This window comes from Lepisosteus platostomus, chromosome 18, assembly GCF_059453375.1.
Source record: "Lepisosteus platostomus isolate fLepPlt1 chromosome 18, fLepPlt1.hap1, whole genome shotgun sequence".
In the NCBI taxonomy this organism is placed as follows: domain Eukaryota; kingdom Metazoa; phylum Chordata; class Actinopteri; order Semionotiformes; family Lepisosteidae; genus Lepisosteus; species Lepisosteus platostomus.
In genome coordinates, this window is record NC_142628.1 from 8,778,485 (window position 1) to 8,805,176 (window position 26,692).

Genomic DNA, 26,692 nt, shown 5'->3' on the forward strand with positions numbered 1-26,692 from the left:
AGGGGGCGCTCACCCTGCGGTCCATGTGGGTCCTAATGCCCCAGTATAGTGACGGGGACACTATACTGTAAACAGGCGCCGTCCTTCGGATGAGACGTAAAACCGAGGTCCTGACTCTCTGTGGTCATTAAAAATCCCAGGGCGCTTCTCGAAAAAAAGAGTAGGGGTGTAACCCGGGTGTCCTGGCCAAATTTCCCCCCTGGCCTTTACCCCATCATGGCCTCCTAATAATCCCCCTCTATGAATTGGCTACATTACTCTGCTCTCCTCCCCACTGATAGCTGATGTGTGGTGAGCGTTCTGGCGCACTATGGCTGCTGTCGCATCATCCAGGTGGGGCTGCACATTGGTGGTGGTGGAGGGGAGTCCCCATTACCTGTAAAGCGCTTTGAGTGGAGTGTCCAGAAAAGCGCTATATAAGTGTAAGCAATTATTATTATTATTATTATTATTATTATTATTATTATTATAAAGCATAGGATAACTGCAGAGTGAGTGTTTTACTAGAAAGTTTAGTTAAAACACTATATGACAGGATAAGAACAAACAAAATAGAAGAATTCAGCATAATTAAGGAGTGAAATGATAGAAGAGTAACATTGACTACTTATCTACCTTGAATTAAATTATTATATAAGAATTATGAGATAATTTTAAATCATTTACTTTGTGACGGCTGCTGAATATCCCTCTTGCAAAATTTGAATGATCATTTAAGCCTACTGGATGTTCCGTTTTGACTTGAGCAGATCAAATGCACAGTACAGAATTCTTCTGAAGTATAGATTCTTTCCGCAGTCTCAGGACAGAATTATCAGTTTCCCCTAAGGTATATACTGATGCACCATAAGGCTCTGTAATAAAACTTTTCTTTCTGCTTTTTTGACATTTTTTCTTGTGTATGCTTAAGTTTCCCTTTCATTGCTCTTTTAATGTATACCCCAAAAGCACTATATCTACATTGCATAAGGTTTAAAAATCTTGTTCTAGGACTGTTGATCTTCACAAAAGCTAAAACAAACCTATAAAGCACTAATGAGGTTGCCTGTAGCTGTTTTGTAAGCAAATGATGAAAGAAACCTTACTAAAGCAGGATCTGTAGTTCTACCTTTTCTATATTTAATGGGAAAAACTGAAATGCTTGCAGCATTTCGGAGGTGAGTTACCCTTGCTTGTAGCCTTAGGAATGTCACAAGATTTGGATGCATGCAATTACTTGTCATCTTTGAAGTTCACAGCAATAAAAAAAAGGAAAATTCTGAATGCACCTGAAGAACACTGCATAGAAAACAAAAGAAAAGGCTGAGAAGTTGTGGTGTTACATTTTCCAGTTAATAAAAAGAAACTTTGATTTTGTGAAATCAAATTAAACCAACAGATTTTCAAATAACTTATTCTTTTTACTTTTGAATAAATTGCGTGTGGTTTATTGAATTGAAAATTCTTTGTAAATTATTTTTTGTGGCTTTTGTAAATTAATTGTGAAACTTGTTGTTTGGGTACTTTAGAGGTTAAAATGCTTCAATATTAGGTTTTACTACAAGGGGCCTTCACAGACTATTATTTGTTTTCTCCACATTATTGAAAGCTTGCTGTGTAATAAAATTTGAATTTTCAAACATGAGCAATCTTGTACCACTTTCTGCACAAGCAAGGATTCACTGCTAATTAAATTTGTGAGCACAGGAAATCCAGATGTTTGGGAAAGATTCCCCTCGTTATTCCACAATGATGTGATGGCTGAAGGAGGTTGATTACAGCAGGTAATCAAATAAGATACCATATCTGGAGATCACATTGATGAGAGTTGTCCAGGAGTAGTTTCTGCTTTGGGAAACATGATAATATCTGGTCAAGGCTGTGGACGTTTGGCATTTCTGTTGGAGGCATCAAGGGCTGATTCTGAACCATGTACCCGTGACACAGGAGGTTGATGAGAAGAGGAAATGTCTGGCTAAAACAACTGGGCTAGGAGTCAATGAAGCAACACAGCCTGTGATCAGGTCAGTTGCTGTGCAGTCTGTATGCACTGAGCAATATTTTAAGAAAAAACACGAGTATGGGTGCCAATACCTTGTTACATTTTATAATGCCTCTCGGAAGATGGTAAAGCAGTCACTTCAAACTTGGTGATGTCCAGTGTACTGATATACTAAGTCTCAGTAATGCACACGTTTCCTACCATTGTGTTCACCTGCAAATATTTTCTGATGATGGTACCTGGTAATGTTTTAGTCTGTTTTGAAACAATGCTACTTTGGTGCAAAATAGAGGACTTGATATAGGATATGTCAATTACTGGTGGAGCTACTTGGAACCCCCCAGTAAAGTCATTTGTTCAAAGTGTGGGCTGAGCTGTGTAATCCAGCCAATATCGATGATTGAGCTTTGGGTTTGTCGTGCCTCCAGTCTGACCAGAATTCTCTGTGCTGGGGTGCACCACTGGCCAGGTCTCACTGGGGTTGTCTGGGGTGGGTATCCCAGTGACAACACTGTTGTCTCTAAGACATGCGTCACATCACTTCTGTAAATACTAACTCCCTGGACCTTTTTGAATAAAGGTGATACATGTTGGCTGATATCAAACAGAGCAGCATAAACGGGGGAAAAAAAATGTTTGCTGTCCAACTCCAGAATTAAAATAGCCTTTTTGCATTTTTTTGTATCAACTTCTACTTCAAAGCTTCACAATGGTAAGAGTTTTTAATGAAACGTTACCTGTTCAATAAATCAATACCAATGGTAAAACACTAATTGGTTGTCAATCTGTAAACAGAATGGGCTGTTGGGTTAAATCTATCATCTGTGATATACAATACATTGTAATATTAAACCAACAGATCTTACTATACACAAATAAAAACCAAACTTTTATGCCTGTATGCCTTAGGCCCTAGATGAAATGATAGTCAAAGACTGGAATTTGCTTGCAGAGCTATGTTAGATGGTAGCATGCTTACATCAATTTAGTAGTATCATTGACCAGTATCATTGCCGATGAACAATAACATGACAAGCAATAAATTGTTAAAAGAAGAACACTCCTCTTGTCTGTTCTACAAAGCTTGTTTATGAAATGTACATCCCCTTTATTTGCAAGTGGACAACATTACAAAGAGAAGGTACCATAAAGATCCTGAATCCCTGCTTAATTTGATCATTTATATTTTTTTCTTCCAATTTATTTTCATCATCAAGTCTTCTGAATGCATGTCTGCATATGTATTTCCAGAACCTGTGGAAGGTGCCCCCAAGAGCTTATTTGCCAAAGTGTTAGAGACAGCCCGGCGGTATCTGGGAGACACGGGCAAAGAGGACGACAGCAGGGAGACGAAGAATCTCCCCATTCACAGAAGTCCAATTGTTCCCTCTCGCTCAAAGCCCTGCTCATTCTCCTCTCTCAGGCGAGGACAGGTAAGTTCTGCATCTGATTGGTGGGATTGCTCAAGGCTGCACAGAAACTTTTTTTTTGTTACCTACGGTCTTCTGAATAGAAATGTAGACATAACCTAATTCTATCCAGTACCCTCCCTTACCTTCTGACCTCTGAATGAAAAACACATCAGCAAAACAAAAGCAGAAATATGGGATTTCTGTCTGTATTGTTATATCCTCTGAAGAATGCCTTGATTTAGTAGGTACTTAAGAAACAAAAGGTTTCATTTTTCAGTGGAAGGGGCCTCTCACGAAGTATTTTTTGTTTGTTTGAAAATATTTTTGTACTGGTAACCATCAGATTTATTTGCCACTGAAGACTAGATTTTTTTTACCAATGTCATTTTGTGCGTTACAATGAAGCAGTAAAATTAAGAGTTGTATTTCTGTTTCTTTATAAAACCATCTCTGCCTGTTGTTGTCGTCACTGGGTGTAATTATGGCACTGAATTAGATTCATGATTCAGTGTCTCAACACCTTCTTCTCTGTATTTTGTTGAAGTCTTGCATAACGCCATACTGTAGTCCCAAAAATAAGATTAAACAATATTCAGTAAGTCTTCAATGGCTTTGAAATTGAATTTATCTTATGCATTAGACATTCAAGTGAGTTGTAGTTTTTTTGTAATCCTGTTTTAATTTTGTTTAAAATATCAAATGGGTAGTGAATGATTTTGACAGATTTCAAGAATGTGGTTTTCTGAGCTGCAGAAACAGCTGGATGAAGTCAAAATGGTTAATTCTGAGAAAATGCCAGCAAACCTTGCATCATTGCACCAGACAGAAATGGTAACCACAGGCTTTAAAGGCTATTATGTAAATGTAGGCTGAGGAGCTGCTGTTTGACTTTTGTTTTTCACGGATGTCTGGTTTTGATTCTGCCTGGTTCACAGTGCCACTCAGTTTTGAAATCAGCACAAAACGACTTGAAAGAAGCTTTTGGCAGTTACTTCTAAAATTTCATAGCAAAAAGCTATTTTTCACATAGCTGTTCAGGGTTGGAAGATATACAGGCTCTAGCAGGGTGTTAGAATGGAGGCTTTCTGTTAGTTGCAGGGCCAGTTTTTGAAAAACTGCACATTCTTCAGGAAGACTTCAAATTTCAAGGCTTACAGCTTACCCCCTGTGTTTTAGTAAACATTATTTTAAATGTGTATGAAAATAGAAGAAATTGTGAAGTTTATCTGCAATTGTGCTTGACTCATAAAGCACAAGTAACTGTTATCATGTCATTGTCATTCTCCTGAGTTCCAGGACTATTCCTATGGCAGTGTGGTGTAGCAATGCCCCTTACTCACATACCTACAATAATAATAATAATAATAATTACTTACACTTATATAGCGCTTTTCTGGACACTCCACTCAAAGCGCTTTACAGGTAATGGGGACTCCCCTCCACCACCACCAATGTGTAGCATCCACCTGGATGATGCGACGGCAGCCATAGTGCGCCAGAACGCTCACCACACATCAGCTATCAGTGGGGAGGAGAGCAGAGAGTAATGTAGCCAATTCATAGAGGGGGAGTATTAGGAGGCCATGATTGGTAAGGGCCAATTGGAAATTTGGCCAGGACACCGGGGTTACACCCCTACTCTTTTCGAGAAGCGCCCTGGGATTTTTAATGACCACAGAGAGTCAGGACCTCGGTTTTACGTCTCATCCAAAGGACGGCGCCTGTTTACAGTATAGTGTCCCCATCACTGGGGACCAAATCTGTTGGTCCAATACTCGGTGGTTTGTGAAACTAACTTTAGATGATACAAAATACACATATATTGTTTTTTCTTTTAATTCTGTTCTTGTTCTGTTGGTCCTGGTGCCTGGGTTCTAGTATCTGAAATGCCTCTATTTTTGTCTGTGCATAAATAGTTGTTTCTGCAAGTCTTATGTAAGCTCATACTTAAACATACAGTAGTATCAGTAGGATTTTTTTTAATAATGCATTCTTTTAAAACTTTTTTAAAACTCTTATGAGGCTGAGTATAAATGTGAAGAAATCAACATTTTTGCTTAATCAATTTTGGTATATACACACACTTGTTTTCCTGTATGCATGGGACATCCTGTTTATTTTCATTATACTTTTATTTAATATTCCAATCTCCACTCAAAGAAACTCCAAATACATATGTGAAAATAGACGTGACACACAAACTCTTGGCACTTTTAGATTTAAAAGAAGATGCCATTTGGTTTATAAAAAAGAATTTGAATTGTAGAGATGTTCCCACGTTGTCTGTTTGTCAGAGGTTATCATCTTCAGGACATTTTCCTGGATTTTGTCCCTGTGTTAACTGCAAAACATGCCCACACACACTGTATCCACAGTGCAGTTCCCACTTGAAATCTTTCCAAGTCGACATACCTATTTCCTGCCAGAAAGGATGAATTCATTTCAGGCACATTAGCCTGACAATCAAAACAGTGCTGTAAAGGCAAAGTACGGAATTGCTTAAAATAAGATTACATCTCTGTAATCTTCACTGTCTTGTACAAAAAGCTACTAATGAAAAGAGTTTGATTCCAAGTGGTTTGTGTTACTTTAATGAAGAATAGAATCCTTTTTATTCTCAGAACCAGCAGAATCTTGGCAGAAACCATGGGGAGCAAAAAAGGAGAGGACTATCATGTGAAGGTTTCATGTTTTTCCACTCTTCTCTCTCCCTCTCACAATCTCATCTTTTTGTGAAGAGAAAACATGTTGTGAATTCATGAGATTGAGAAGTCTAAAGAAGCTAAGAAATACAACACCTCTTTATCAACCTTGTAGCAAGGGGAGACGAAGAGAAAAGATTGAGGGTGAGGGGTCATTCCATTCTTGCATAGCATCTGTGGTTCTCGTAGAAGTGACAGGCCAGTTGATGTGCACTGTATGGCACAAAGGTCTCGCACAGAGCTCACACATTTGTTATCCACAAACAACTGAAAATTCGCCCAATAAACGTGCAGCGATGAATAAACTTTGCTTGGGATCCTGAGACAGAGCTCAGTTTGGGTCAAAATGTATTATTTTCTTTAATTTATTAATTTTACCATTGAATCCCTTCACTGCTCCTATTCATTCAAAACTATACAGAATCATTTTTCCTGTTCTGCTCCATTAAACCAGGATCAATCTGAAAAACCATCTACATAAATATTAACTTTCAAACATTCTACAAATACAGCTGCTGTAAATATTGCCTCACATGCCAGTGATAACAAAAGTGAGGACTGATTTATTGGGATATTTAATCTAGTCTTTTTGTTTGGGATAATAATGATGGGATGTAACATTCTTAGATTTGTGAATTTTGGAGTTCTGGAGTTGGAAAAACAAGATAATGAGATGCTCCAAAAGGCATCTGTCTGTCAAAGGGGGGATTAATACCTGCCCATGTTTAAGAGCATGTGCACTGACAAATGGACATAAAATGAGACTGTTTCACGAAAACATATTTAAAATTACGTGGGAACTAGTCTCCAAAGTGAATCAAGAATCCACCTCCAATTATGTTAAGTGTTCTGTTGCTTTGTCGAGATGTGCAGTAAACGAGCTCACTATCTCTTTTCCCATCTTCTCACAAAGAAGAGATTTCAGCTGGTGCCTATTCTTGTTTAATGTGCTTTAATTTAATTTAAAATGAGTGCTTAACTCTGAAATGATTTTTACAGAGACTGACCTCTTGCTTCTAGATGATTCCCTTATCAGTGTTTTGTACAAAGCACTTGCACTCATTGCTCTATGATATCGTTTGAGGAAGGTCAAATGCGTCAGAACTCATTTGGACGGAAGTCTTTTGTTTGGGAAGCTTCTAGCCACTGTGCCAGTTTTGTTTTAAATTATTTAAACAGGTTGGGAGTTTAGTACCACAGTGGTACTTATTGTGACACATCATAGCAGCATATTAAACATTTAACTGCAAATCATTTCCAAAACGTCTCCATGAACAAATTATGAGTATCTTTAGCAGAGGAAGTGTAGTTTTTTGTACTGTAAATTAATACTTCACACTACCCTGTTTTCATGATACTCGTACAATGTGGGTATTCGTTCTTGATATCTTGGATTTTGGAAACTGTGGGTATAAACTGGCCCAGTGCATTTAAAGGTAAGGTGAGAATGATTTGCAACCCATAAGCATTAAACATTAACATTACATTAAGGTTTTTTATCAATTTCCCATTTTCCTTGTTTAACATTAGTCTTCCTTGAGAAAAGTAAGCCCTACAAAGTTTCCCATGAGTAAAAGCAAGCCTTAGGGATTATCTCATCACTACTACTACAGTATGCAGGCTGAAAACTATGTGCAGCAAATTCTAAGTGTTTCCACCATAATTACCACATCGGTGTCAGTACTTTCCACTTCGACAGAAAATTCTCATTTGTTTGAGCGTTACAGGCTACCGCGCAATACAGACGTTGTCTGTGCAGAGAGAAGAAAAATAACTTTGTATGAGAAGCTCAGTAACATTTAAGTCTAGAGTCGGAGTCTCAAGTCAATTTACATATGGGTATTTTTTATCATCAGTACTTTTGTTGTAAATGTACTCTATCTCATTTTATATTATGTAATTTAGAAGCAAACATGCTAGGAATTGTTTTGCATAAGTGACAGAAATGCCGGTACCAGGATCTCCACTTCTATTTCTGCATAAGTATGCTTGACAAAAACATGGAAAGGCACCTGCCTAAGGAAACATACTTTACACATCCGCAGTAATTTAACAGCTTTGTGTGGACGTGCTAATGATGAAGTGGTTGTTTGTGTGTTTATATAAAACAGTACATGTGGGTTATATGTATTTATGCTTGTAAAATGGGTGAAACATGGATAATTGCTTACAAAAACAGTTGGGGAAAAAAAACAACATCCATTGTTTATAACTTCTTTATATCCACCTCCTAATCGCCTAACCTTAGACTGTCTTTTGCTCTTTCTGCCATGCACCAGTTGCAAATATGTTTCCTGTGCTTAGCATCCGTGTACCTGCAAGATGTGATGATAAGTGAGCAGAAGAATAGCCATTTTGTAGCGGTTTGTTTTGACAGACTTTGCACATCCACCTGAGGCATCACTACATGAAATCTAAACAAGCATATCTGGTACTGGCAAGTTTGTCTCGCTGGCTTCCCCTTACTCTCACCTTGTTTTTCTTTTACCTGTCATGTTTTTAGATTAAGAGGAGGAAAAAAATAAACACCAGCGTTAAGGACTCAAGCCAGAGACTCCGATCCCAAGGTCTGGTAACAGTGCAGAGCCAGCGAAATACCATCACGTCTTCCATGGACCTAGATGGAGAGATTACAGGGGACCGGTATGTGGAACAGAATCCTCTATTATACTCTTTCAGTTTGGACATTGTAACTGTTGCACTCAGTGGAGAATAGGTTGGTGATGTCTAATGTTTTCACTGATCAACACGAAAGCTCCAATGAGTGATGCATTTCACATAATTTGAAATTCTGCAATTGCTTTTAATTGAAGGATACCCAAATCACTTATGTTGCAGAAGCCTATGAGTCTGGCTTAAAGCAACCTGCTCTTTGGTGTAATAAACTGGCCATAGTTGCAATAGTTTGCTGAGAAAATGGTGTAATCAAAAATAAGATGCATAACCTTATTTGGTTGTACTGTTTGATATAATCACAGATTTCCTTTCAAAACTAGAGCATGTTAATGTTAAATACTTGGTTCTGGGCTTGATCGACATTAACAAGACTAAGATCTCTGAATTTCTCAATTCAGTTCATTCTCTGTGAATCCTAAAGATAAATATGGAGTTTTGCATTCTTGAATCAAAGCCAGTCTTTGTGTAAATATCATGAGGGTCTATAGCAACCAATTAAATGTCTCTTTAAGCAAAATTATGTATGAATTAAAATGAATATTTAAGGTACAGGGGAGGTGAAAAAGTCCTAGTTTTAGCAGCTCAAATAAGAATAATTAGAATCAGGTGTTTAAATAATTAGGTAGATCTGTGTGGAAAAAAGACCTGCCAAGATCTAATGAGCTTGCTGAGGAACTCAGAAAAGAGTTATTGATGCTCATCAGTCCAGAAAGAGTTACAAAACCGTTTCTAAGGATTTGGGACTCCATCAATCCATGTCACACAGTCTAAAAATTGAGAAACTTCAGGATCATAGTCACCACTCAGAAGCAGTTGTTCTGCCAGAATATCTCCAAGAACAAACTGGAGAATCTATCAAGGAAGTTACAAAGAACCCTAGAGTATTATCCCAAGAACTGTGGGCTAATGTGACTGTTCATGACTCAGCTATCAGAAAATATATAAACAAGAATAATATTCAGGGAAGGATAGCAAGGAGAAAACCGTCTAAATAGAATATTACTCCCCATCTGAAGTTCCCCAAAGAGCACAAAGATGGTTATCAAGGGGTTTGAAGCAATGTGCTCTGGACAGATGAGTCAAATGGAAGAACCCCATCCTCAGCATCAAGGTTGGTGGGGTGGGGGTATTGTGGTTTGGCATTGCTTTGCACCCTCAGGATCTGGACAGCTTGCAGTCATTGTCAGGCCATCCATCTGTAACCAGAAGCTGAACAGAAAGAGGGTCATCCACTTAACATTATTTATCAGAAGTCATTAAATTAAGATCTGCCAACATTTCAAATATGTAAAAATCCTAAGGGGTTCAAAAACCTTTTCTCGGTTTTGGTAGTTTCACAATTAAAATTCTTCTTAATGTAAATAAAATTGATGGCCCAATGTCCCTAGTGTTTTTTTTTTCTCACACAGTTTTTATTACCTGATATTTCCACTTGTCTTCTTTAGATTTAATGATTGTGAGAGCACCTAACTGCTTCAAGCCATTACAGATTTAATTAGAATTAGTAAAGTCTTAACTTAAAAACACCTGGCACAGAAAATATGATGTCATTAAATTTATACATGTATTGTGTTGAGGTTGTTTAACCTGGCTCATATAAACTTTGTAGTGCAAGTTTCTCTAAATTTCTCCTTCGTTCTGGGTGAACATCTTTCCCATTCTAGAGGGTTGAGTAATCAAGCAACTCAAAAAGTATGCAAGATTGACTGACTGTAACCCTGATGCAGAATGTATCGAGCTGTCGCAGACTTTGGGAAAAGCATAATAACTTTTGTAATTGCTCAATTTTGCTTGAGGCCCTTTATGTTGACTTTTATGAAATATGACAGATTAAATTGCAGAACCACCCTTTTTTCATCTGTAACCGATACCCTTTAAACTTTTAAGATAATTGGTAATGTAATTTTTTATGTAATATTAGATTATAGAAGTAGAATCTTTTTTCTAATTTTGGTTTCTTAATTGCATTTCTAAAAAGCTGCTATACTGTTCAGTGCACTTTAAACATTAATACCAGATCTCAGGTGATACTGTTGGGTTTTTAAAGAGTTTTGGAAAGAATCCATTTTAGGGTGGAAGTAACAGTGTAAACAAAAGAAACTATTTTTCCCCCATAGTGTAATGTGTTGAGTCAAGACTGAATGCCATTGGTTAATATGGCTACACATGACTTAATATTTCAGTAACTTATTTATTCTTACCAATATGAATATGTTCAGAATTTAAATACAATCCACCGAATGAGTTTGTAAATTAGCCTATATCTTGGAAATATCTACCTTATTTGAAAATAAGTTCAAAAGTCAATCATTTCCAGTTGAATGAGAAGCGTGCAAGTGGTCCTACTGTGTGACTCAACCAGTAAAAATGCTTTCTATGAGCTCTGTGATTCGTCCTGTGAGAATATAAGACAGAGTCATGTCAATAGCTGTCTGAGATCAAGATTCTCCTAGCAATGAAGATCAATTGGCTCAGAGCTGTTAGAGGAAGGGATGGGATTAATCAGCCAGAACTCCCAGTGAAACAGCGACCCCTGTGACCCCTTCCCAGGCTCCTGTGGGCTTATAGTGATGTCAGTGAGCCTCTCTTCCACAAAGCACTGAGCTCTGCGTATGTCATTGGAGACTTTGCACCTTGTCAAAAAGACATATGACTTCAATGGGTGGGCAGGTTACTTCATTCTTCTTCTGTGGATATGCAAGTCCTACATGTAGACTGAAAGGTAAAGACACCCTTAAGATTGGATGGATGTAAAATAAGTGTTAGTGAAACCTAAAAGGTAAAGATCACATGGGATTGAATGTGATGTAGAGGTGCAGGTTGAAAACTATTCTGTAGCCATAGATACCAGGGCACCTGTAGCTTTGTGGAGATATTTGTCAGTGCATAACCAGTGCTTTTGCTTGGGCACAAGAATTGTCCCTCCAATCACTGAAAAGCAAACACTTTTTCCATGTGCAGCACTGCATTTCTGGAATGCCAAATTTGAAAGGTGTAAATCCCCTTGGTTTTAGTTTCAGAACAAAAGTTTATTTCACAAATAATTAAAATGAGTGCTTGTAATACGTGAATAGAGAAATCACCATTGCTCCAAGCAACTATTCTGAAATACTCTTGGAGCTTTGGGCTTGATCTCTGAGAACCACCAGTGGGCAGAGCAGGCAGGACAGTTTGTTTTTGATTGACAAGACCACAATACGTTAGCACATGTAAAACATGGTTTATTAAGATCAGTGTCAAGTATCATTTGACACTCGAGGGTAAAGGATCTTCCCTGGAGCTTTTTGTAGGTTTTTAATCAGAATTTGCAGTTACATTTATCTCTGCAGTGAGTAAAATGAAATAATTTTGTAGTTAGCCTCAACATTTTTTTCAAGACTTTACACTGGATATAAATATTTTAATTAAATTAATTGGCAAGATTTCATGCACCAGGTTTCTTTTGTGTTTTGCACTTAGAAATGTACAGGATAATATTTAAGTTATTAATTTTAGCAATTAATTTAGGTATGTGACTTTAAAAGATAATTGAAATAAAATTTTCGAAAAAATAAGACAGACAGAACCATTGGTTCCATGAAGTGTAAAAAAGGATCACTGTGAAGGTCGGCATTTGATTATAATTGTCCAGAAAGACTTTCCTAGAGTTCACAAATCATGGTGGATCTGATTTTTGCCTGCAAAGATGCCTGAAATGTGTTACTAATGCATTATAACCATGCTATAATAAAATTAATAAAACTTTTAACATGATCTCTGTAATTAAATATACTTTTTAAATAAACATTTATTCTTTGTTTATTATATAATAGATAAATGTAATTTTAATCAAGTTGTAGTGAAGAGATTAAAGGCTAATTCTATTTTGCAGCTACACAGTATTTGCTGGGACAGCTTGGTGAAGATACACTCCTGTACCTTACAGAAAAAGTCATTTAAAAATATCCCACAGATGTCTTTAGAATTAAGCACTCATTTGTGCAGATGTGTTCTCTTTGTGTAGAACTGGCTTAAATAAAATTATCTGCTGAGCACTATAATTTTGGTAAATAACTACAGGCTAATCTGTCCTGAATATTCTTGGTGATTTACAATTTGTACATAACATGATAATTTTTGTTTTATTTGAGTGCTTTTATTGTCTGCTAATTTAGATGACTAAGCTCTCCTGGATCATAAAATTCCTAGCAGATAAGTCTAGTCTTTAAGAAGAAAAATATCTTATCACAAAACCCACTAACAGTGTTAATAGATTCTTTTGTTCCATATCATCACACATAAAATCATGATGTGAAAAGCTGGAAATGCAGTGATAAACCTTGGTATCTTCATACACACTTAAGTTTCACTCCAAAATTGAGAAATTGAAGATCTTTTAGATCAAAGCTTTTATCTTTGACAGGGTTTAAGTCATTCGGTGAAGCTGTTTAAATAAGCAAGCAGCTAATCCATTTTCTCTGGGAACCCTTAGGTCACTGAGTTTCAGAAGTGTATCTTTTTGAACCTGGTTAGCTAAATTTATTGTTTGCTATAAACATCCCCTTGTCTAAAAGAAACTACAAGCCTAGATGAAAGCAACAATAAAATCATGCATTTCATTGAACAATTCGGCCTACGTTGGTTTTATGGGTGGCATCGGAACAGCATTAATGTCTCGCACTGTAGCTGCCTGCTATTGTTTTGCTGTGACACACGAAATGTTTCCCTGTAACACAGAAGGGTGAAAGCAGATGTGCCCTTTAGCTCCAGATAGACATCAAAGGCAAGAGTATTTGATGTCATCTGTTGAGCTGGAACAAGCACTCGCAGGTTGTCTCCAGCTTTTATGAGTAATGGTTTACACTTTCAACAATTGATCCCAGACTAATGTGGCCCTAGTGGAGAGCTGTAGTGTAAAGTTACTTCATGCCATTTCAGTGGTGATAACTGATTTCTCATTTTCAGGTTTTGACATCTGGTAGTTGAATGTTTTGTTGTAACAGAAACCACATGCATATTTTGTGTTTATTCATGCAATTTTATGCGTTTTAAAATTAAGTACTTGTAGATTTATTTTTTTTGCTTCGTGAGATTCATAAGTATGAACTTCAAGAATGGGCACTGGCGAAACTCTTCTTCCTGTTGGCAAGCTGCTGCATTCATGTAACAAAAACATGTCACACAGCTTTGAACAGAGACAAAATACTTTACAGTAGACCATACTAAAACAGGTTACATACCTGTCATTCCTACCATTTGCCATATTAGTGTAAAGTGGCCTAAATTGCTTGAATGAGGGCCAGGTCAGTTAGGGTCACAGACTGGATTATTCTGATTAGACAGAAGAGATTAGGCAAGTGAGGATTTAGCTCTTATTTCAGAAAACGGATAAATCCTTGTTTGCTTTTCAGTACAATGGCCGTCATCCAAATATTAAACTTGAATGATCAGTACAAGGGCTCTAACTCTTACAAACACAATACCTCTTTATAGCATTACATAGTGATTCTTGAATATATTGTATTAGTACAAATTATATGAAGTTAATTCCTTCTTTAAAACATTGGTATTGTTTACTGTTGAAATTATATCTATCTAGTGCTGAAGGTTTAGTTTTTTTTTTAAGTGCTGCAGGAACAAATGGACAGTGTTCAAATAACTTTTAGTAACATTGTGATGTTTTTCTAAGGTTTGCTACCAGACGCACACAAATTGTTGTGAAGTTCAGTTTCGGTATTAAACAGACCATAATCAAAATCGATGCAATCCAAAAATTCACATTGTGCAGGTGACTAACAGCCACGGTCTTCAGTTTTCAACACTGCAGGGTAGAAATGCCATACTGTATGTTAGTATTAAATGCTTTTGATTCTGCTCAGGTAGATACAAACTTTGGAACAGTCATTTTTAATTTCATAGCTGAATTGCCCTCTCTCTCCTGGAGTGTGGTGAGTATTTGTTACTCTGAGTGTCAGCACCAGGCCCTCAGACCCCAGCATTTTGATTGATTGATTGTCTACAGATAAGGGTGTTATTGCTGCTGGAGGTATCAGGTCTCACCAGTAACCAGTAAATCATCTGAAGGAAGTGTCAAATTCATTGTAAACCAAGGGCTCAATAGAAGGCATGCTGCTTTACTAGAATAAGCAATAAGCAACCAAGATGTAGAGGTGATATGTATTTGATCATACTGGGAATCCTTCTCTGGAAGCTTCATGGAATTACAGTACAGTATCTTGTGCAGATGATTATGCCTTAAACTAAAATGAGTTGCATAGGTCTGGAAGTGAAACTGAGAGAAAACAATTCAACCCTCCCACCCCCCCCCCCCACCCCAATGGGTGTTTCTTTTAATCTGACTGGGTCCTGCAAGTGTCCGATGGTTTTTTGCTGCTGTATATTGCTGCTTAAAATGTGATGATGCCATTTTCTGACTCACGCATTCAGTTTTCCATCTTAACTAAAATAACATCCGTGAAACCACCACTTTGAGTAAAAAATATGGAGTCTACATATCAACAATATTTCTGTGGTGTGTTTTTGTTGTTATTATTAAGCTATTAGACCAAAAATGAGGTGATGGTGTGGACTCGAGTATGAGTCCACATAGAGAGAGTACTTATGGGAGCTACAGGGTACATTGCTATTTAGGTTTGACTGTGCTCAACTGGCGCTTACTAATACACCAGAATTACTTTCACAAGATGCAAACTGTATATTAATGCATTTCCCAAGATTGTGAAATTTTGTATAACGAAATAAAACTCCCATTACTTCACATGTAGAAGCTTACAACTCGTTCCCGAGATCTAGAGCATTCTCCAATATACTCAGTTAAGTCAAGACAAGAACACGTTTATAATTACCAGTCATTTAGATTAGTACAGTAGTTGACATAAACCACGTCAGACTTGTAAACTTGAACAACAGCACAATGCAGATGAATATCACAGCATTGCTTTGAACTTAATTGCTCTCCTTTATCAATATTGTCACCTCACATTTTACATCCAAAGGAATTGTTTTCCTTATTGTTTATTTTTACAATTTAAGCACTTGCAACATGTTTTGTCAACATGAAGTTTGAATGAGCAGGATGTTCACCCATAAATATCACTGAGTAAGCAATATCAGAACAGCAAAAACCAAACACTATAAATATGTAATTGTTGTGCCTAGTATTTTGATAATTTATGGTATGTATTGCTTGCTTGAAGTGCATTTAAATTAATTCTGGTCCACCTCAAAATGACTTTAAAACAATTGATCTATAGAAAGAGGAGGCTAAAACGTTTTTGCCTTCATGTCATAATCCTCAGCTTTACAGCATGTCCTGTTTGGACATTGAAAGTTTGACCAATTTATGAGATGGATTTTGGATCAATCGCATGTGCTTGAAATGCTGCAGTTTCCTTGAAGACTTGTAGACCACCCAGGCTCCATCCTTATACTTTCTCTGCAGCTTGAGCATTGACCCTTTCCCACCCCACAGTGTACAGTAGATCGCTTTGTCACTTTCTATTAGACATTTCTCAGAGCACTTTGGTGTGAATTGTCGACAGCCAGGTTTTACACAGTGTGTGCTTCAGGTTTTGTTTGAAGCACTTCCAGAGATGTTTCTCAACAGACGTTTTGCATTAGTGTTGAATGTATACGATCAGTTTCCACTGAAGAAAGAAACCAAATATAATCTTTTAAAAAATCTGGAGCTCCCTTTGTTGTGGTGCTTTGTTTGTAGTACAGTTTTAAATTATTCTTTAAATTACAATTTGCATGGCAAATGGTCAGGATCGGAACTTCTTCAGTTACAGTACACCACCTGTCCCGTTTGTTCTATCACAGATCAGGTTGGAGATGTTTTGTAAACAAGGCACCTGAATCTTCCAGGGAGGGGATGGAGGTGCGATGGGAGAAAACTCTTCCATGTTACAGGTTGCGTTTCTGCCCAGGAGTGCTCAAATAAATTCTTATGGCTGACGTTTATGAGATCATGATAACGATGTGACATGCCTCATAGGCAACAACAGACTGTTATTAATGTGCACATTTACTGCAGCTTAATCGGGATGATAAAAATCAGAACAGGCATCGTTGTTGTTTTTTTGTAGGTTGTACCTCATAGTGGCTTCTGTGTTATCATATGGGCTCCATTTATTTATTTTTTTGGTGCGATTCTGTAGCACTCCAGACTCCTCCTTGAGAAGGAAGAGCTCAGGGCCAGCTAACAGACCTCTGGGGTGGAGGACACAGACCCAGAGTGTTTGGAAGAAGTCTCCGAAACCTCAGCTGAACAAGGCACCTCTTTCTCCATTGCTGGTTCATCAGGCCCCGAAGGGGAGTTCCCGCATTTCTGCACCTGAGTATGACTCACTGTTGGAAGCTACAGATACTCACAGCAGGTAAATATTAGCTAAACAGACTGAAGAATAAAAGTACAGTAAATGATTTATATCTTTCAGCAGACTGATGAAGTCCTACAGGGCACAAAGCCAAAGAATTCTGTTCTGAAATGGTTAAATCCAAAGGCTTCAAAGAAATTGATTAGAAGTGATATGTAAAAGGTAAAATTTCACTGGAATTGATTATTGTTTTTGATAAATGGGGGGAGATTTGAGTTTTAATCACTTATTTCAGCCTTTCAGGTAGACAACTTGTTGAAATATTTGTGATTGATTTTTTTAAATGTAGGGGGTTTTATCTCATGATTCACCCAATCTGTTAAAGACTGAGCCTAAACTAGCTCAAGATAGGGTGAATCTAGGCAATACAAATAATTGTATATAGCCAATTAATTGATTTTAGAAACATTTAATTTTGAAACTTTTCTCCAGCATACCGCTTGCACATAATAGTTTTTTCTAGTTTAATTCTGAAATTTTAAAATATATACTGTACGGATAAATCAACAAAACATAGTTAAGGATTTAAAACACTATCAGATTTCCTAATACATGTTATGTATATCTTCTCTCTTAAATGAGTTAAAACTGTGAATGGACGAATTCTTTGGAGCTGGCAAAGCTAGCCAATTTTGTGTCAGAGAAACAAGGACACATTTTTCCCAAGAGCACTTTAGTGGAAATGTGTACCAAAAAGGTTGGCAGTAATTAGAACAAAGTGTCATTTAATCAAAACTAGAGGTCAAAACTGCCTTCCTCTCATCTGATGAGCAACAGGGTTCAGCCTAAACTTCCATTTCTCACTTACTTTTTCAAATAAAGGCTTTTCTGTCATCCAGAAGATATTTTTCTTATTACGGTAGCTAGGTAGAGGCTTCCCAAAATAAGTGTGCCAAGTCCTTCTGTGCATGCTGTTCTTGATCGAGTATACTGTAGAACAGGCATGTTTCAAGGGTCAGGTAGCAGAGCCAGCTTCTCTGTTCTGATAATGGCAGAGTCATTGTCTTTTCATGTTGCACCCAGGATTACCATCTGGTCCTGCTCACATAATTAGATTTAATGAGTTTTGAGAGCTCAGTCTAGGCCCAGTGGATGTTTTTCCACAGAGAACAGACTCTGCAGGGTTTTTTTTTTGTTTTTTTTGCATTTCGAGCCTAATGAGGAGGGTCTATTTGTTCATATGGACAGAAGTGAATGACTGGTCTGGTTAGGAGTTTGTCACATGGATATAACTGCAAGTGAAAGTTTGTAAGGGCAGATTGCTTAAAGATGTTGTCTGGTAACAATTTGTGAGGATAACAGCTGTTCAGATAGGGGTTGTGGAGATAATAGTAACCAGACTTAGTTTTCTACGGCTTCTTAAGGATATGGTTGAGTGCAGTGTCCCAGACGCGGGGAATAATAGGAAAAAGCTGGTGTTTTGCAGGAGATGGTATCTGAAAATTGCAAGCCACTATGGGTTAATGACCGCAGTATACATCACTGAGGGAAGAAGATAAAAACAGCAGCTTTTTCTGCCACCTTCAGACTCATAGGTGTCAACTGTTTCTGTAAGAAGCTGACATTACTGTCCTTTACATAACAGTCTTTAATTCATTTGATGCATTACTCCCAGTATCCAAGTGGTCAGTGACTATTTAAAGTAAAATTTCTTAGTTTTCCCCTCTTAATTACCTGCAGGACTGTGAGGAGGGGGATCCTATGCGATGCAAATATGTATTCAACACACCTTTCAACACTACACAAGCTTTAAAATAAATTCCAAAAGGCTTGAATGCTAAATAATGAATAAAATTGCATTTGAATGCATTTTGAGGTTTTTTACATTTCTTCAATAATTTTTAAATTTTAAGAATAAGGGAAGAATGTAACATTTGCATTAAATCGCACAACAACTGTAATTAATTTATATTTCATTAATAACTCCTTAGTCTGTTTCAGTGCCCTGTGCCTAGGAAAAAAAACTTGCAATATTTTTCAGCATCTGGATCATTTCTCAGCTTATCCTCTTCAGCAAAGGTTTTTTCCATAACCTTTTGTTTTTGTAACGTAGTGCAACAGAAATGGTTTCCAGAAGAGCATAAAAATAGTAGAAATCTGCACCATTACAGAATAGTTCCCTGGAAAGTCCTTCATAATCTGCTGCCTGGACGGAAATGTGTAGGTGTTTAATTGACAGGCAAAGCCCGGGAGAAATAGAAAAAAACATTCTATCTATATTCAGATCTCAGCACCTCATGAGAATCTATTTTTCCTACCTTAAAAAATATCACCTCTTACCTTTTGGTTTCCTTCCTGTGCACTACGTTAATAGCACCCTTTTCCAGTAGCAGGAGATTGTTTCTGAGAATGGAACAGATTAATCACTCCAGCTATAAAAACAAATTTGAGACACCTGGTCACTTTGAGAGAACATAATTAACCTTTTACTCCTGTGTTTTTCATTCATCTAACTCGCTTATGTAGGATTATAATAGGTTACTGCAGTGTATTTCCATATGGAGTTTCCTGTGTTTGATGTTTGCATTTGATCTGCATATTTTTAATTTAACTTTATCTGTGCTTTTTTGTGCTATGCACTATTATTCCTAAAGATGTTATAGGATTTTATATGTACCCAGTTTAATCAAATACAAGCAGAAAAGGACTTTAAAGTATGGGTGTCCACTTCTGATTCTGGAGAGAATCTTTCATTCCTGATCAGTTCTTCATGAGTGAAATCATCAGCTTAATTGGACCAATTTAACAACTTATACCAGCTCTTCACAGCACCAGCAGTGGAAGACACATCCAGGGCCATGATTGGACACCTCTGAATTCAAGAATCATCCCACCACTAATTTATTATATAGTTAACCTGAATTTTAAAAACAGGAACAAAATGTTTTCTGTTAGCAGGAATACATGTTACTTTTTCCTCAAATATGAATTTAGCAGAGTTGATTAAATCTTTGAGCATGCTAAATGTTACCATGCCATCATCAAATTTGTATATAGATACTGTTAACTTATTTCTTCTAATAGCTTTACAAAAAGCATCCTTTTTTCAGTGCCTTTTCTTAGTCTAGACAAATTGGCACAAGCCAGAGGCAAGCCTTATAATTTCCTGATTTTGTTTTAAATGATCAGATGATTAAAGTAATTAAATTAGCTCAGAACTAAACTGCTTAGAAGATTTTTGTTCTCAAAAGCAGATCTGCTTGGGATAACAATTGAGTTAATTGGTACTATGTATGCCAGTGCTCATGTCTGAGATGAGCTAAAATGAAACGTGTGTGAATGCAAAAAGTGCCAATTAATATGTGGTAATTAAGGAAACTGCACATGACAAACGTTAAGAGTTTAATAACTGTGATAGATCTTTTCCTCAGTAGGACATTATTTAAACTTGATTTCCTTCATAATTTGAATAAAAGTTAAATTGCAGTCTAGTCATTATCTGAGTGATCCTGCAAATGTGTGCTTTTGTGGAACAGTAAAAAGGTAATTTTATCTCAAACATATGTGAGGAATATGTAACATTTAGAGTGTGACCTTAAAACAAATGTTCCAGGTTTTTTTTTCTCCTTGGAAGAACAAGGTGCAGCACTTTGTGTTTAACTAATCACTGCTTGTGAAAACAGTGGTGTTTTTTAGTGCTCAAAGCTGACTATCTGTTTGCTTTCCATCAGCAATCTGCCACTGAGTTTGACATTTCCCTAATGCTCCTGGTCAGGGTTCATAAAATTAAAGGACCATCTTTGCCTTGTTTCCTATCCATTTTTTAAAAATAATTTTGAAAAAATAATTGTAGACCAAGTGCACAAAAAAGATTCCCATCTTTTTGGTTCATACTTTTAGTTGCATAAATGTAACCAAGGTCATGTCTACAATTATGCTGTCAACATACCTTAGAGACTGCAACAGTCATGCGAGATAAGTACTGTATCGTGACTAAAACAACTTAGCATTTGTCGACATCTTTCAAATATAAGAGGACATTTTCCTCCTTGCTCAACTTACGTTATCATCAGACAAACAAATTCAAATTATTTGCATTTTGGAAAATTTGAGAAGTTTTGTTCCACTACTTGTCGTTGTGGTCAGATGCTGCATTTATTTTTTCACTTATTACTTCCCACCTGTAAGTCAGCTAATACTCATCATACATCTCTCCCACATGTAAAATGATTCTCAGTCTCTGATATTAGAAAATACTTTGGAGGTTCAGTTATCGTTTTTTCCCTCCAGCAGAAGAGGAAATTCCAAAATGTTGTCGTTGCACATTTTTAAAAACTAAAATATCCGCAAAAATTGCTCTTTCTGAGGGGGGTAAAGTGCAGGTATTGCAATTTAAGGATTTTTGTTTGAAGTTAACTTCAAGTAGAGCCAAGGGAAATTAAGCCTGTAAACCTCTTTAACAAAATGCTCCCTATATTTATGTTACTGCACACAACACTGGTTTTGGCACTTGCCATGGAATTCAGCTAATGAGAGTGTTAAGTACCAGAGGTTTGTGTTTAAGGTAGAACAGAGAATCTTTGAGGGTACCTCCAATGTTTTGTCAAAAAATTGCAGACTATATTTTGATCATCAGAAATTTAAAAAGTGCACTAAAAATACTAGACGTTTGTGTTAAAAAATGAAAGCCTTTTTGAATTAATTTTAAATTGTACTGTGTAACAGATACTATGGTACTGGTATTTGTATTGTAACCAGTGATTAGGACATAAGTAACTGAAAACATGTCCAAGCAGCTTTCTCCAACTTGCACTGCAGTCAGTGTTGCTGAACTAAGAATCTGATTCTTTAAGATACTGTGATGAAACTGAAAGCTTAGAGCTTTCCAATTCAGGGCTGCAGGAGGACAATAGCCCATACAGGGCTGGCAGGGCTCATCTGACCTATCCCTCTTTGCCGTAGCAGACACCCGCTGAAGAAACAGTGTCACCAGGTCCCTGCCCTTTTGAGTGTGCTCCCATTGTCTGCCCATTACATGTGTGTTAAGTGGACAAAGGCTAGCAGAGAAGATGAAGGCCTGAGCAGTGCATCTCTGCTGACCTCCTCTTTTCTTTAGCTTTGCAGTCCCCCCGAAGGCTTGGAGACAAAGACCGTGCCCTTTCATTGTGTCAGCTGGGCCTGAGGGGGAGAGGCCGTAGGTCCACCAACCTGCTGGGCTGAGGAGGGGGGTGTGGGGGTGGATATTCTAACTTCCTGGACTCTGTTCTGAGGTAGGAAGAAAGAGGAGGTGGGGGTATTCGCAATACCACAGAACTGCTTTCCTCAAAAGTGGGGGAGAACAGAAAAAAAGTGATGGTTGCTGACAAATTTGTCCCAAGCCTCTGTGGGATGCCCCTGGAACATCTTTCAGATTCCTCCACCCTCCCCAGTTGTATTGGCTCTGTGATAAGGTAGCTGCACAAATCTTGTAGGCTTGTACTTTCCTCAGAAGAAAGGTTTTAAATATCTTCATTCAGTGAGAGCATGAGATTTAATGTAAGGTGTTGGCTGTTTGCATTGTGATCTCCTGTAGAGTTTGTGAATGGATGAATGGATTTATGGACAGTGTAATTTTTGTTTGACAACAAATGGCTTCTTACACAGCAGGTGGATTGTCTTGTTTTTTGAATATATACAGGCAGTGATTTTTTTTTGAGGATTAAAAACTTAGCTTAAATGTAGTTATTCAGAAAATCTGTCCCCTGAAATTCAGGAAAGAAAACACTGACCACCTAACAGCAGACCTAACTCAAACTAGTCCCTGCAATGTTTGCACAAATATGAACTGTTGTGATTTTGTTGTATTACACTTAAGAGTGGTTTTGACTACCGTTCTTTACTAATGTCACATTGAGAGAATTCAACTATTGAACTGCTTGATTGCATTTTAAAATATTAAACAATCAAGAGTTTGGGAAATACTTTTACTATATTGTGCCGATGTCAGATCAATGCAAATAGTTTATATAACCACAGAACCCAGCAGTGATGAAAGAAATGTTTAATGATTGGTTACCTTACACAATTGTTTTAAAATGAAAAATTCTTCCTTGCTCCCTGAATCTTGTATTGACTCAATGAAAACCTGGACACCTGTTTTTTTTTTTATTGAGAAGGCTCTTAAATGTTTGCTTTCTCATGTTGGCATAAGCAAGGACGGACATCAAAGACTTTCTTTTCATCTTACGTTTTTCTGATAGGCTTTATCCTAAAGACTTTTAATCTTTTAATCCAAACATGTTACCTCGCACGTAGAGTGAGTAAATATTTCACAGTTGGAAGGCCCATTGAATAGCACACCATGTAATAGCAGGACAAGGATATACTGTACTAATCATAGTGTACTGGAAAGCATACTGTATCTTTCTCCAGCCCTCAAGGGAATGCTCATGTCCCTTCTATACAAATACATCAACATGAAATGCAGTGAGGGGTGACTTACGTTTTGATAACATTCTTTAATCATTTACCTGTTGCTGTAATAGGCATTCTGTTGCTAATTAAGTTTGCATAAGTTAAAAGGCAAGTACTTCAGAAATCCCAAGGCAAATGTATAAATGCCAGTCTTGTGTGAAGATTAAACAGCTAATGTGCATTATATACTGTACCTTGTTAGTTATTACATGTTTAACCGAATGCTGTTCTGTGATAAATACTATTGTTTGCACTCATATACGATTTAATAGCAAATTTCAATGCAGTGTATCATCCAAGAGGGGAAGTGATGCTTCCTTCAAAAAAAAAACATAATGACCTACAGGCTTGGGCACTTTGGCTTTAAGTAATGGCATCTGATAGAGCATACATGTCTGCAAAAGGCTATTACAGGTACTGCAGGAGTGAATAATTTCTCACCAATTAACTGTGTGGGGAAAGTCCAGTTTAGTCATGAGAAAATCCATGTGAAAACCTTTGTCTGAAGAACAGGCTTGAAACATGATCTCGTTTACATTTTACAACCTCTCTGTGGTTTCCTTGCTGTGAAATTAAAATTTGCCCCACAAGCTGTGAAGCATGCTATACAAATTTTAATGTGGCAAATCATTTTTCAGCAGAGGTCTGTGCCTTACATCACGAAGTAATATTTTCAGTGTGGTGATGAACAATGTGTGCCTTGCCATTCCATAGAGCATGTAAGTATTTCTGTTCGATATTGTGTGCTGTTTGTCCTTTCCAAATGTCCCCAGTAAGGGACAGAGAACTTGATGTTCTGGGTGGAGCCCTACTTGGGGTGCAGTCTAAGAACATGTCAGCTAGTCTATTTTAAACATGCCATGTTTAAATGCAGTCAACATCACGCCAAGCTGTTCCACACAACAGCTCCTGACCCTGTGTGTCAGGTGCTGCCTGTACTCTGGGTGCGACTGGTACATTTTGGGAGTGTTCTCTGGGACAGTCCTTGGGATGCATGTGACTAATGTGTATTCAGATGTGATTGTGCCCCTCAGCCTTTGACTGTACGTGCTTAAAGATGAAAGTTACTATCAAGCTTCAGGCAAGTAGCATGTTGGCAGGAACAGTATATCTGCAGCCAAAACATGTGTTCCCTGACTTTGCACTTAGCTGCCTTAATTAGCAGAATTTTTACATTAAAAGTTAAATTACATTTTGTTACTGCATAAATCAATATTTTGGTTGGATGTTCTATTTAGGCACGTGTTCCTTACTCTTTTTTTATGTGAGCTCCCATTTTTGTATATGGTTTTGTTGGACATTTCTGAAAAATTAATTAACATGTACAGTTTTTCTTATCACTCATCAGGATGTCCAACCAGGCCTCCCAGTATCTCCATAATTTATTAATAATTTCCCAGCGATTCTCTGTAAGAATCTTCATTCCTCTATGTAGACAGTTGTGACCCCAGAAAGCATAATTCTTATCTCAAAATCTATTGCTCCGTTAATTGAATTAAAGCTATTTAAATTTCATTTGAAGGACATAAGCTTTAAAAAGAACTGTAAAATGAGTAATATCTAGTCAGATGAAATTGGGGAAACTTAACGTAATTTAAATTTCAGATAAAAAATTAGTTTGAGTTGAATTGAGTTACACTGCAATTACAGCTACAGTATATCCATCTTCCTGAAAACTGCAGTTTTCACACTTAACACTTAGACTTTCACTCCCTTCTGAAACTCAATTTGTAGTTGATTCACATGCCAAAATGCACATCAGTTTGGTTTTTGGTTCTTTTTGTTGTGGAGAAGAAGTTATTTACAAGGTGCTGCTTGAAAAGAATTAATCATGCAAAAAATGTTATCAGTGTCGATCTGTCATTAAATATTAGAGCAAAGATTATTGTGGTACAAGAAAGAATGTCAAGATTTTATTTTTTCTCTTCATTGTATTGTATCCCTTCTATTGGGAACGTCTCTGATCTCGAGTACTATGACTTATGCATGCACTCCATGGGTTTTCTCAGGGCTTCTGTACCTATTTTGCAGAGAAATATTCAGGACATGGCGGTCTGGCTTAACTGCCTCCCACTCTGTGCCTATTCCCAGCCGCCCTGTCTCTGTGCCATGTTGCCTGGTCAAATTACAGATAGAACAGAACCTTGTTTTTAAGGAAAACGGGACAAGTCCCCCGTTACGCCCCACCCCCACCGCCCAGAACATCACAGGCAGTCGCGAGAGGTGGCGCACAATGATGTGTCTGTTCTTTTCTTCTTTTTTTTTTGGTGAAAAAGGTTTTTAGCTGTCGAAAGGTATTAGGAGTTCTGTGATCTAATTTCTATTCTGCCCCATGGTAATCTTTCTCATTTGCAGGAAATGCCAGATTTCACTTGGCTGCCTATTGGGCTATGCAAAGTAAGCAGATGTAGGACTGGGCAGTCGCCGCTCTGGCTAGCTAAGGGGACAAAAATTTGAGACATCAGCACCCATTTAGCGTGTCTAAGACGCTGCAAGAGCTCATTTGTGTTTATTCATTGTGAGGTGCATAAATGTGGCATCAAATGCCTCCCTATCTTATCATTTCATTGCTGCGCTTCAGATCTAGTGTAGCTAAAATCTTTAGGGTAATCTCTTTTACATAAATGGAAATGATGACAATGGAAATGCAGAGCTCAGCAGCTGTTCCACACAATATAGACTAAACATCAAACCAGTATAAAAAAGCACTTCTCAGTGCAGACTTCTTATTCATATTTATGAGATGCATCGAGTGCTATGACTTTATTATGAGGCATTGGGCCTTTATGAGAAGTTTTCAGAACAACAGCTACAGACACTGGGTTGAGGCAGGATTGTGCAAACGAAAATATAGATTTACTGTGATAGTGCACTTTGGTTCTAAATGACTGAATGCTTTCTTCTCAAAGACAGATTTTTGTTATATTATGGTAAATCCCTTTGCATGAATATCTGCTTATGCATCCTTTGAAATAGAAATGTTTTCCTGGTAAGAAAGTGTTATGCCGAAAAGATGCTCTTCTGGCCCTTTTCAGCTGTTGTAGCTGTAAGCCAGCTCAGTTTACACTGCAGTGCCCTGAGGACATGTTGAGTACAGCACTGAGCCTTCAGCAGAGTACCACCTTGTCTCTCCTGAAGTCATGCCTAGTC

The 26,692-nt window shown here is 37.4% G+C and overlaps 1 protein-coding gene across 3 annotated transcripts in view; it reads left to right on the forward strand.

The window, feature by feature from the left end:
* The window catches only part of LOC148645597 (TBC1 domain family member 2A), a 343,714-nt gene that overhangs the window by 275,962 nt on the left and 41,060 nt on the right, over positions 1 to 26,692 (forward strand). For 2 of the 3 annotated variants that reach the window (XR_015928206.1, XM_088611885.1), the window contains exons 11-13: positions 3,233 to 3,414; positions 8,599 to 8,738; positions 16,931 to 17,149. Coding sequence is in view for 2 of the 3 variants with exons in the window: in XM_088611885.1 (XP_088468011.1) it covers positions 3,233 to 3,414; positions 8,599 to 8,738; positions 16,931 to 17,149 (541 nt within the window). In the remaining variant the exon portion in view is untranslated. The remainder of the gene's footprint in view (positions 1 to 3,232; positions 3,415 to 8,598; positions 8,739 to 16,930; positions 17,150 to 26,692) is intronic. The other variant, XM_088611886.1, reaches the window with a different exon arrangement.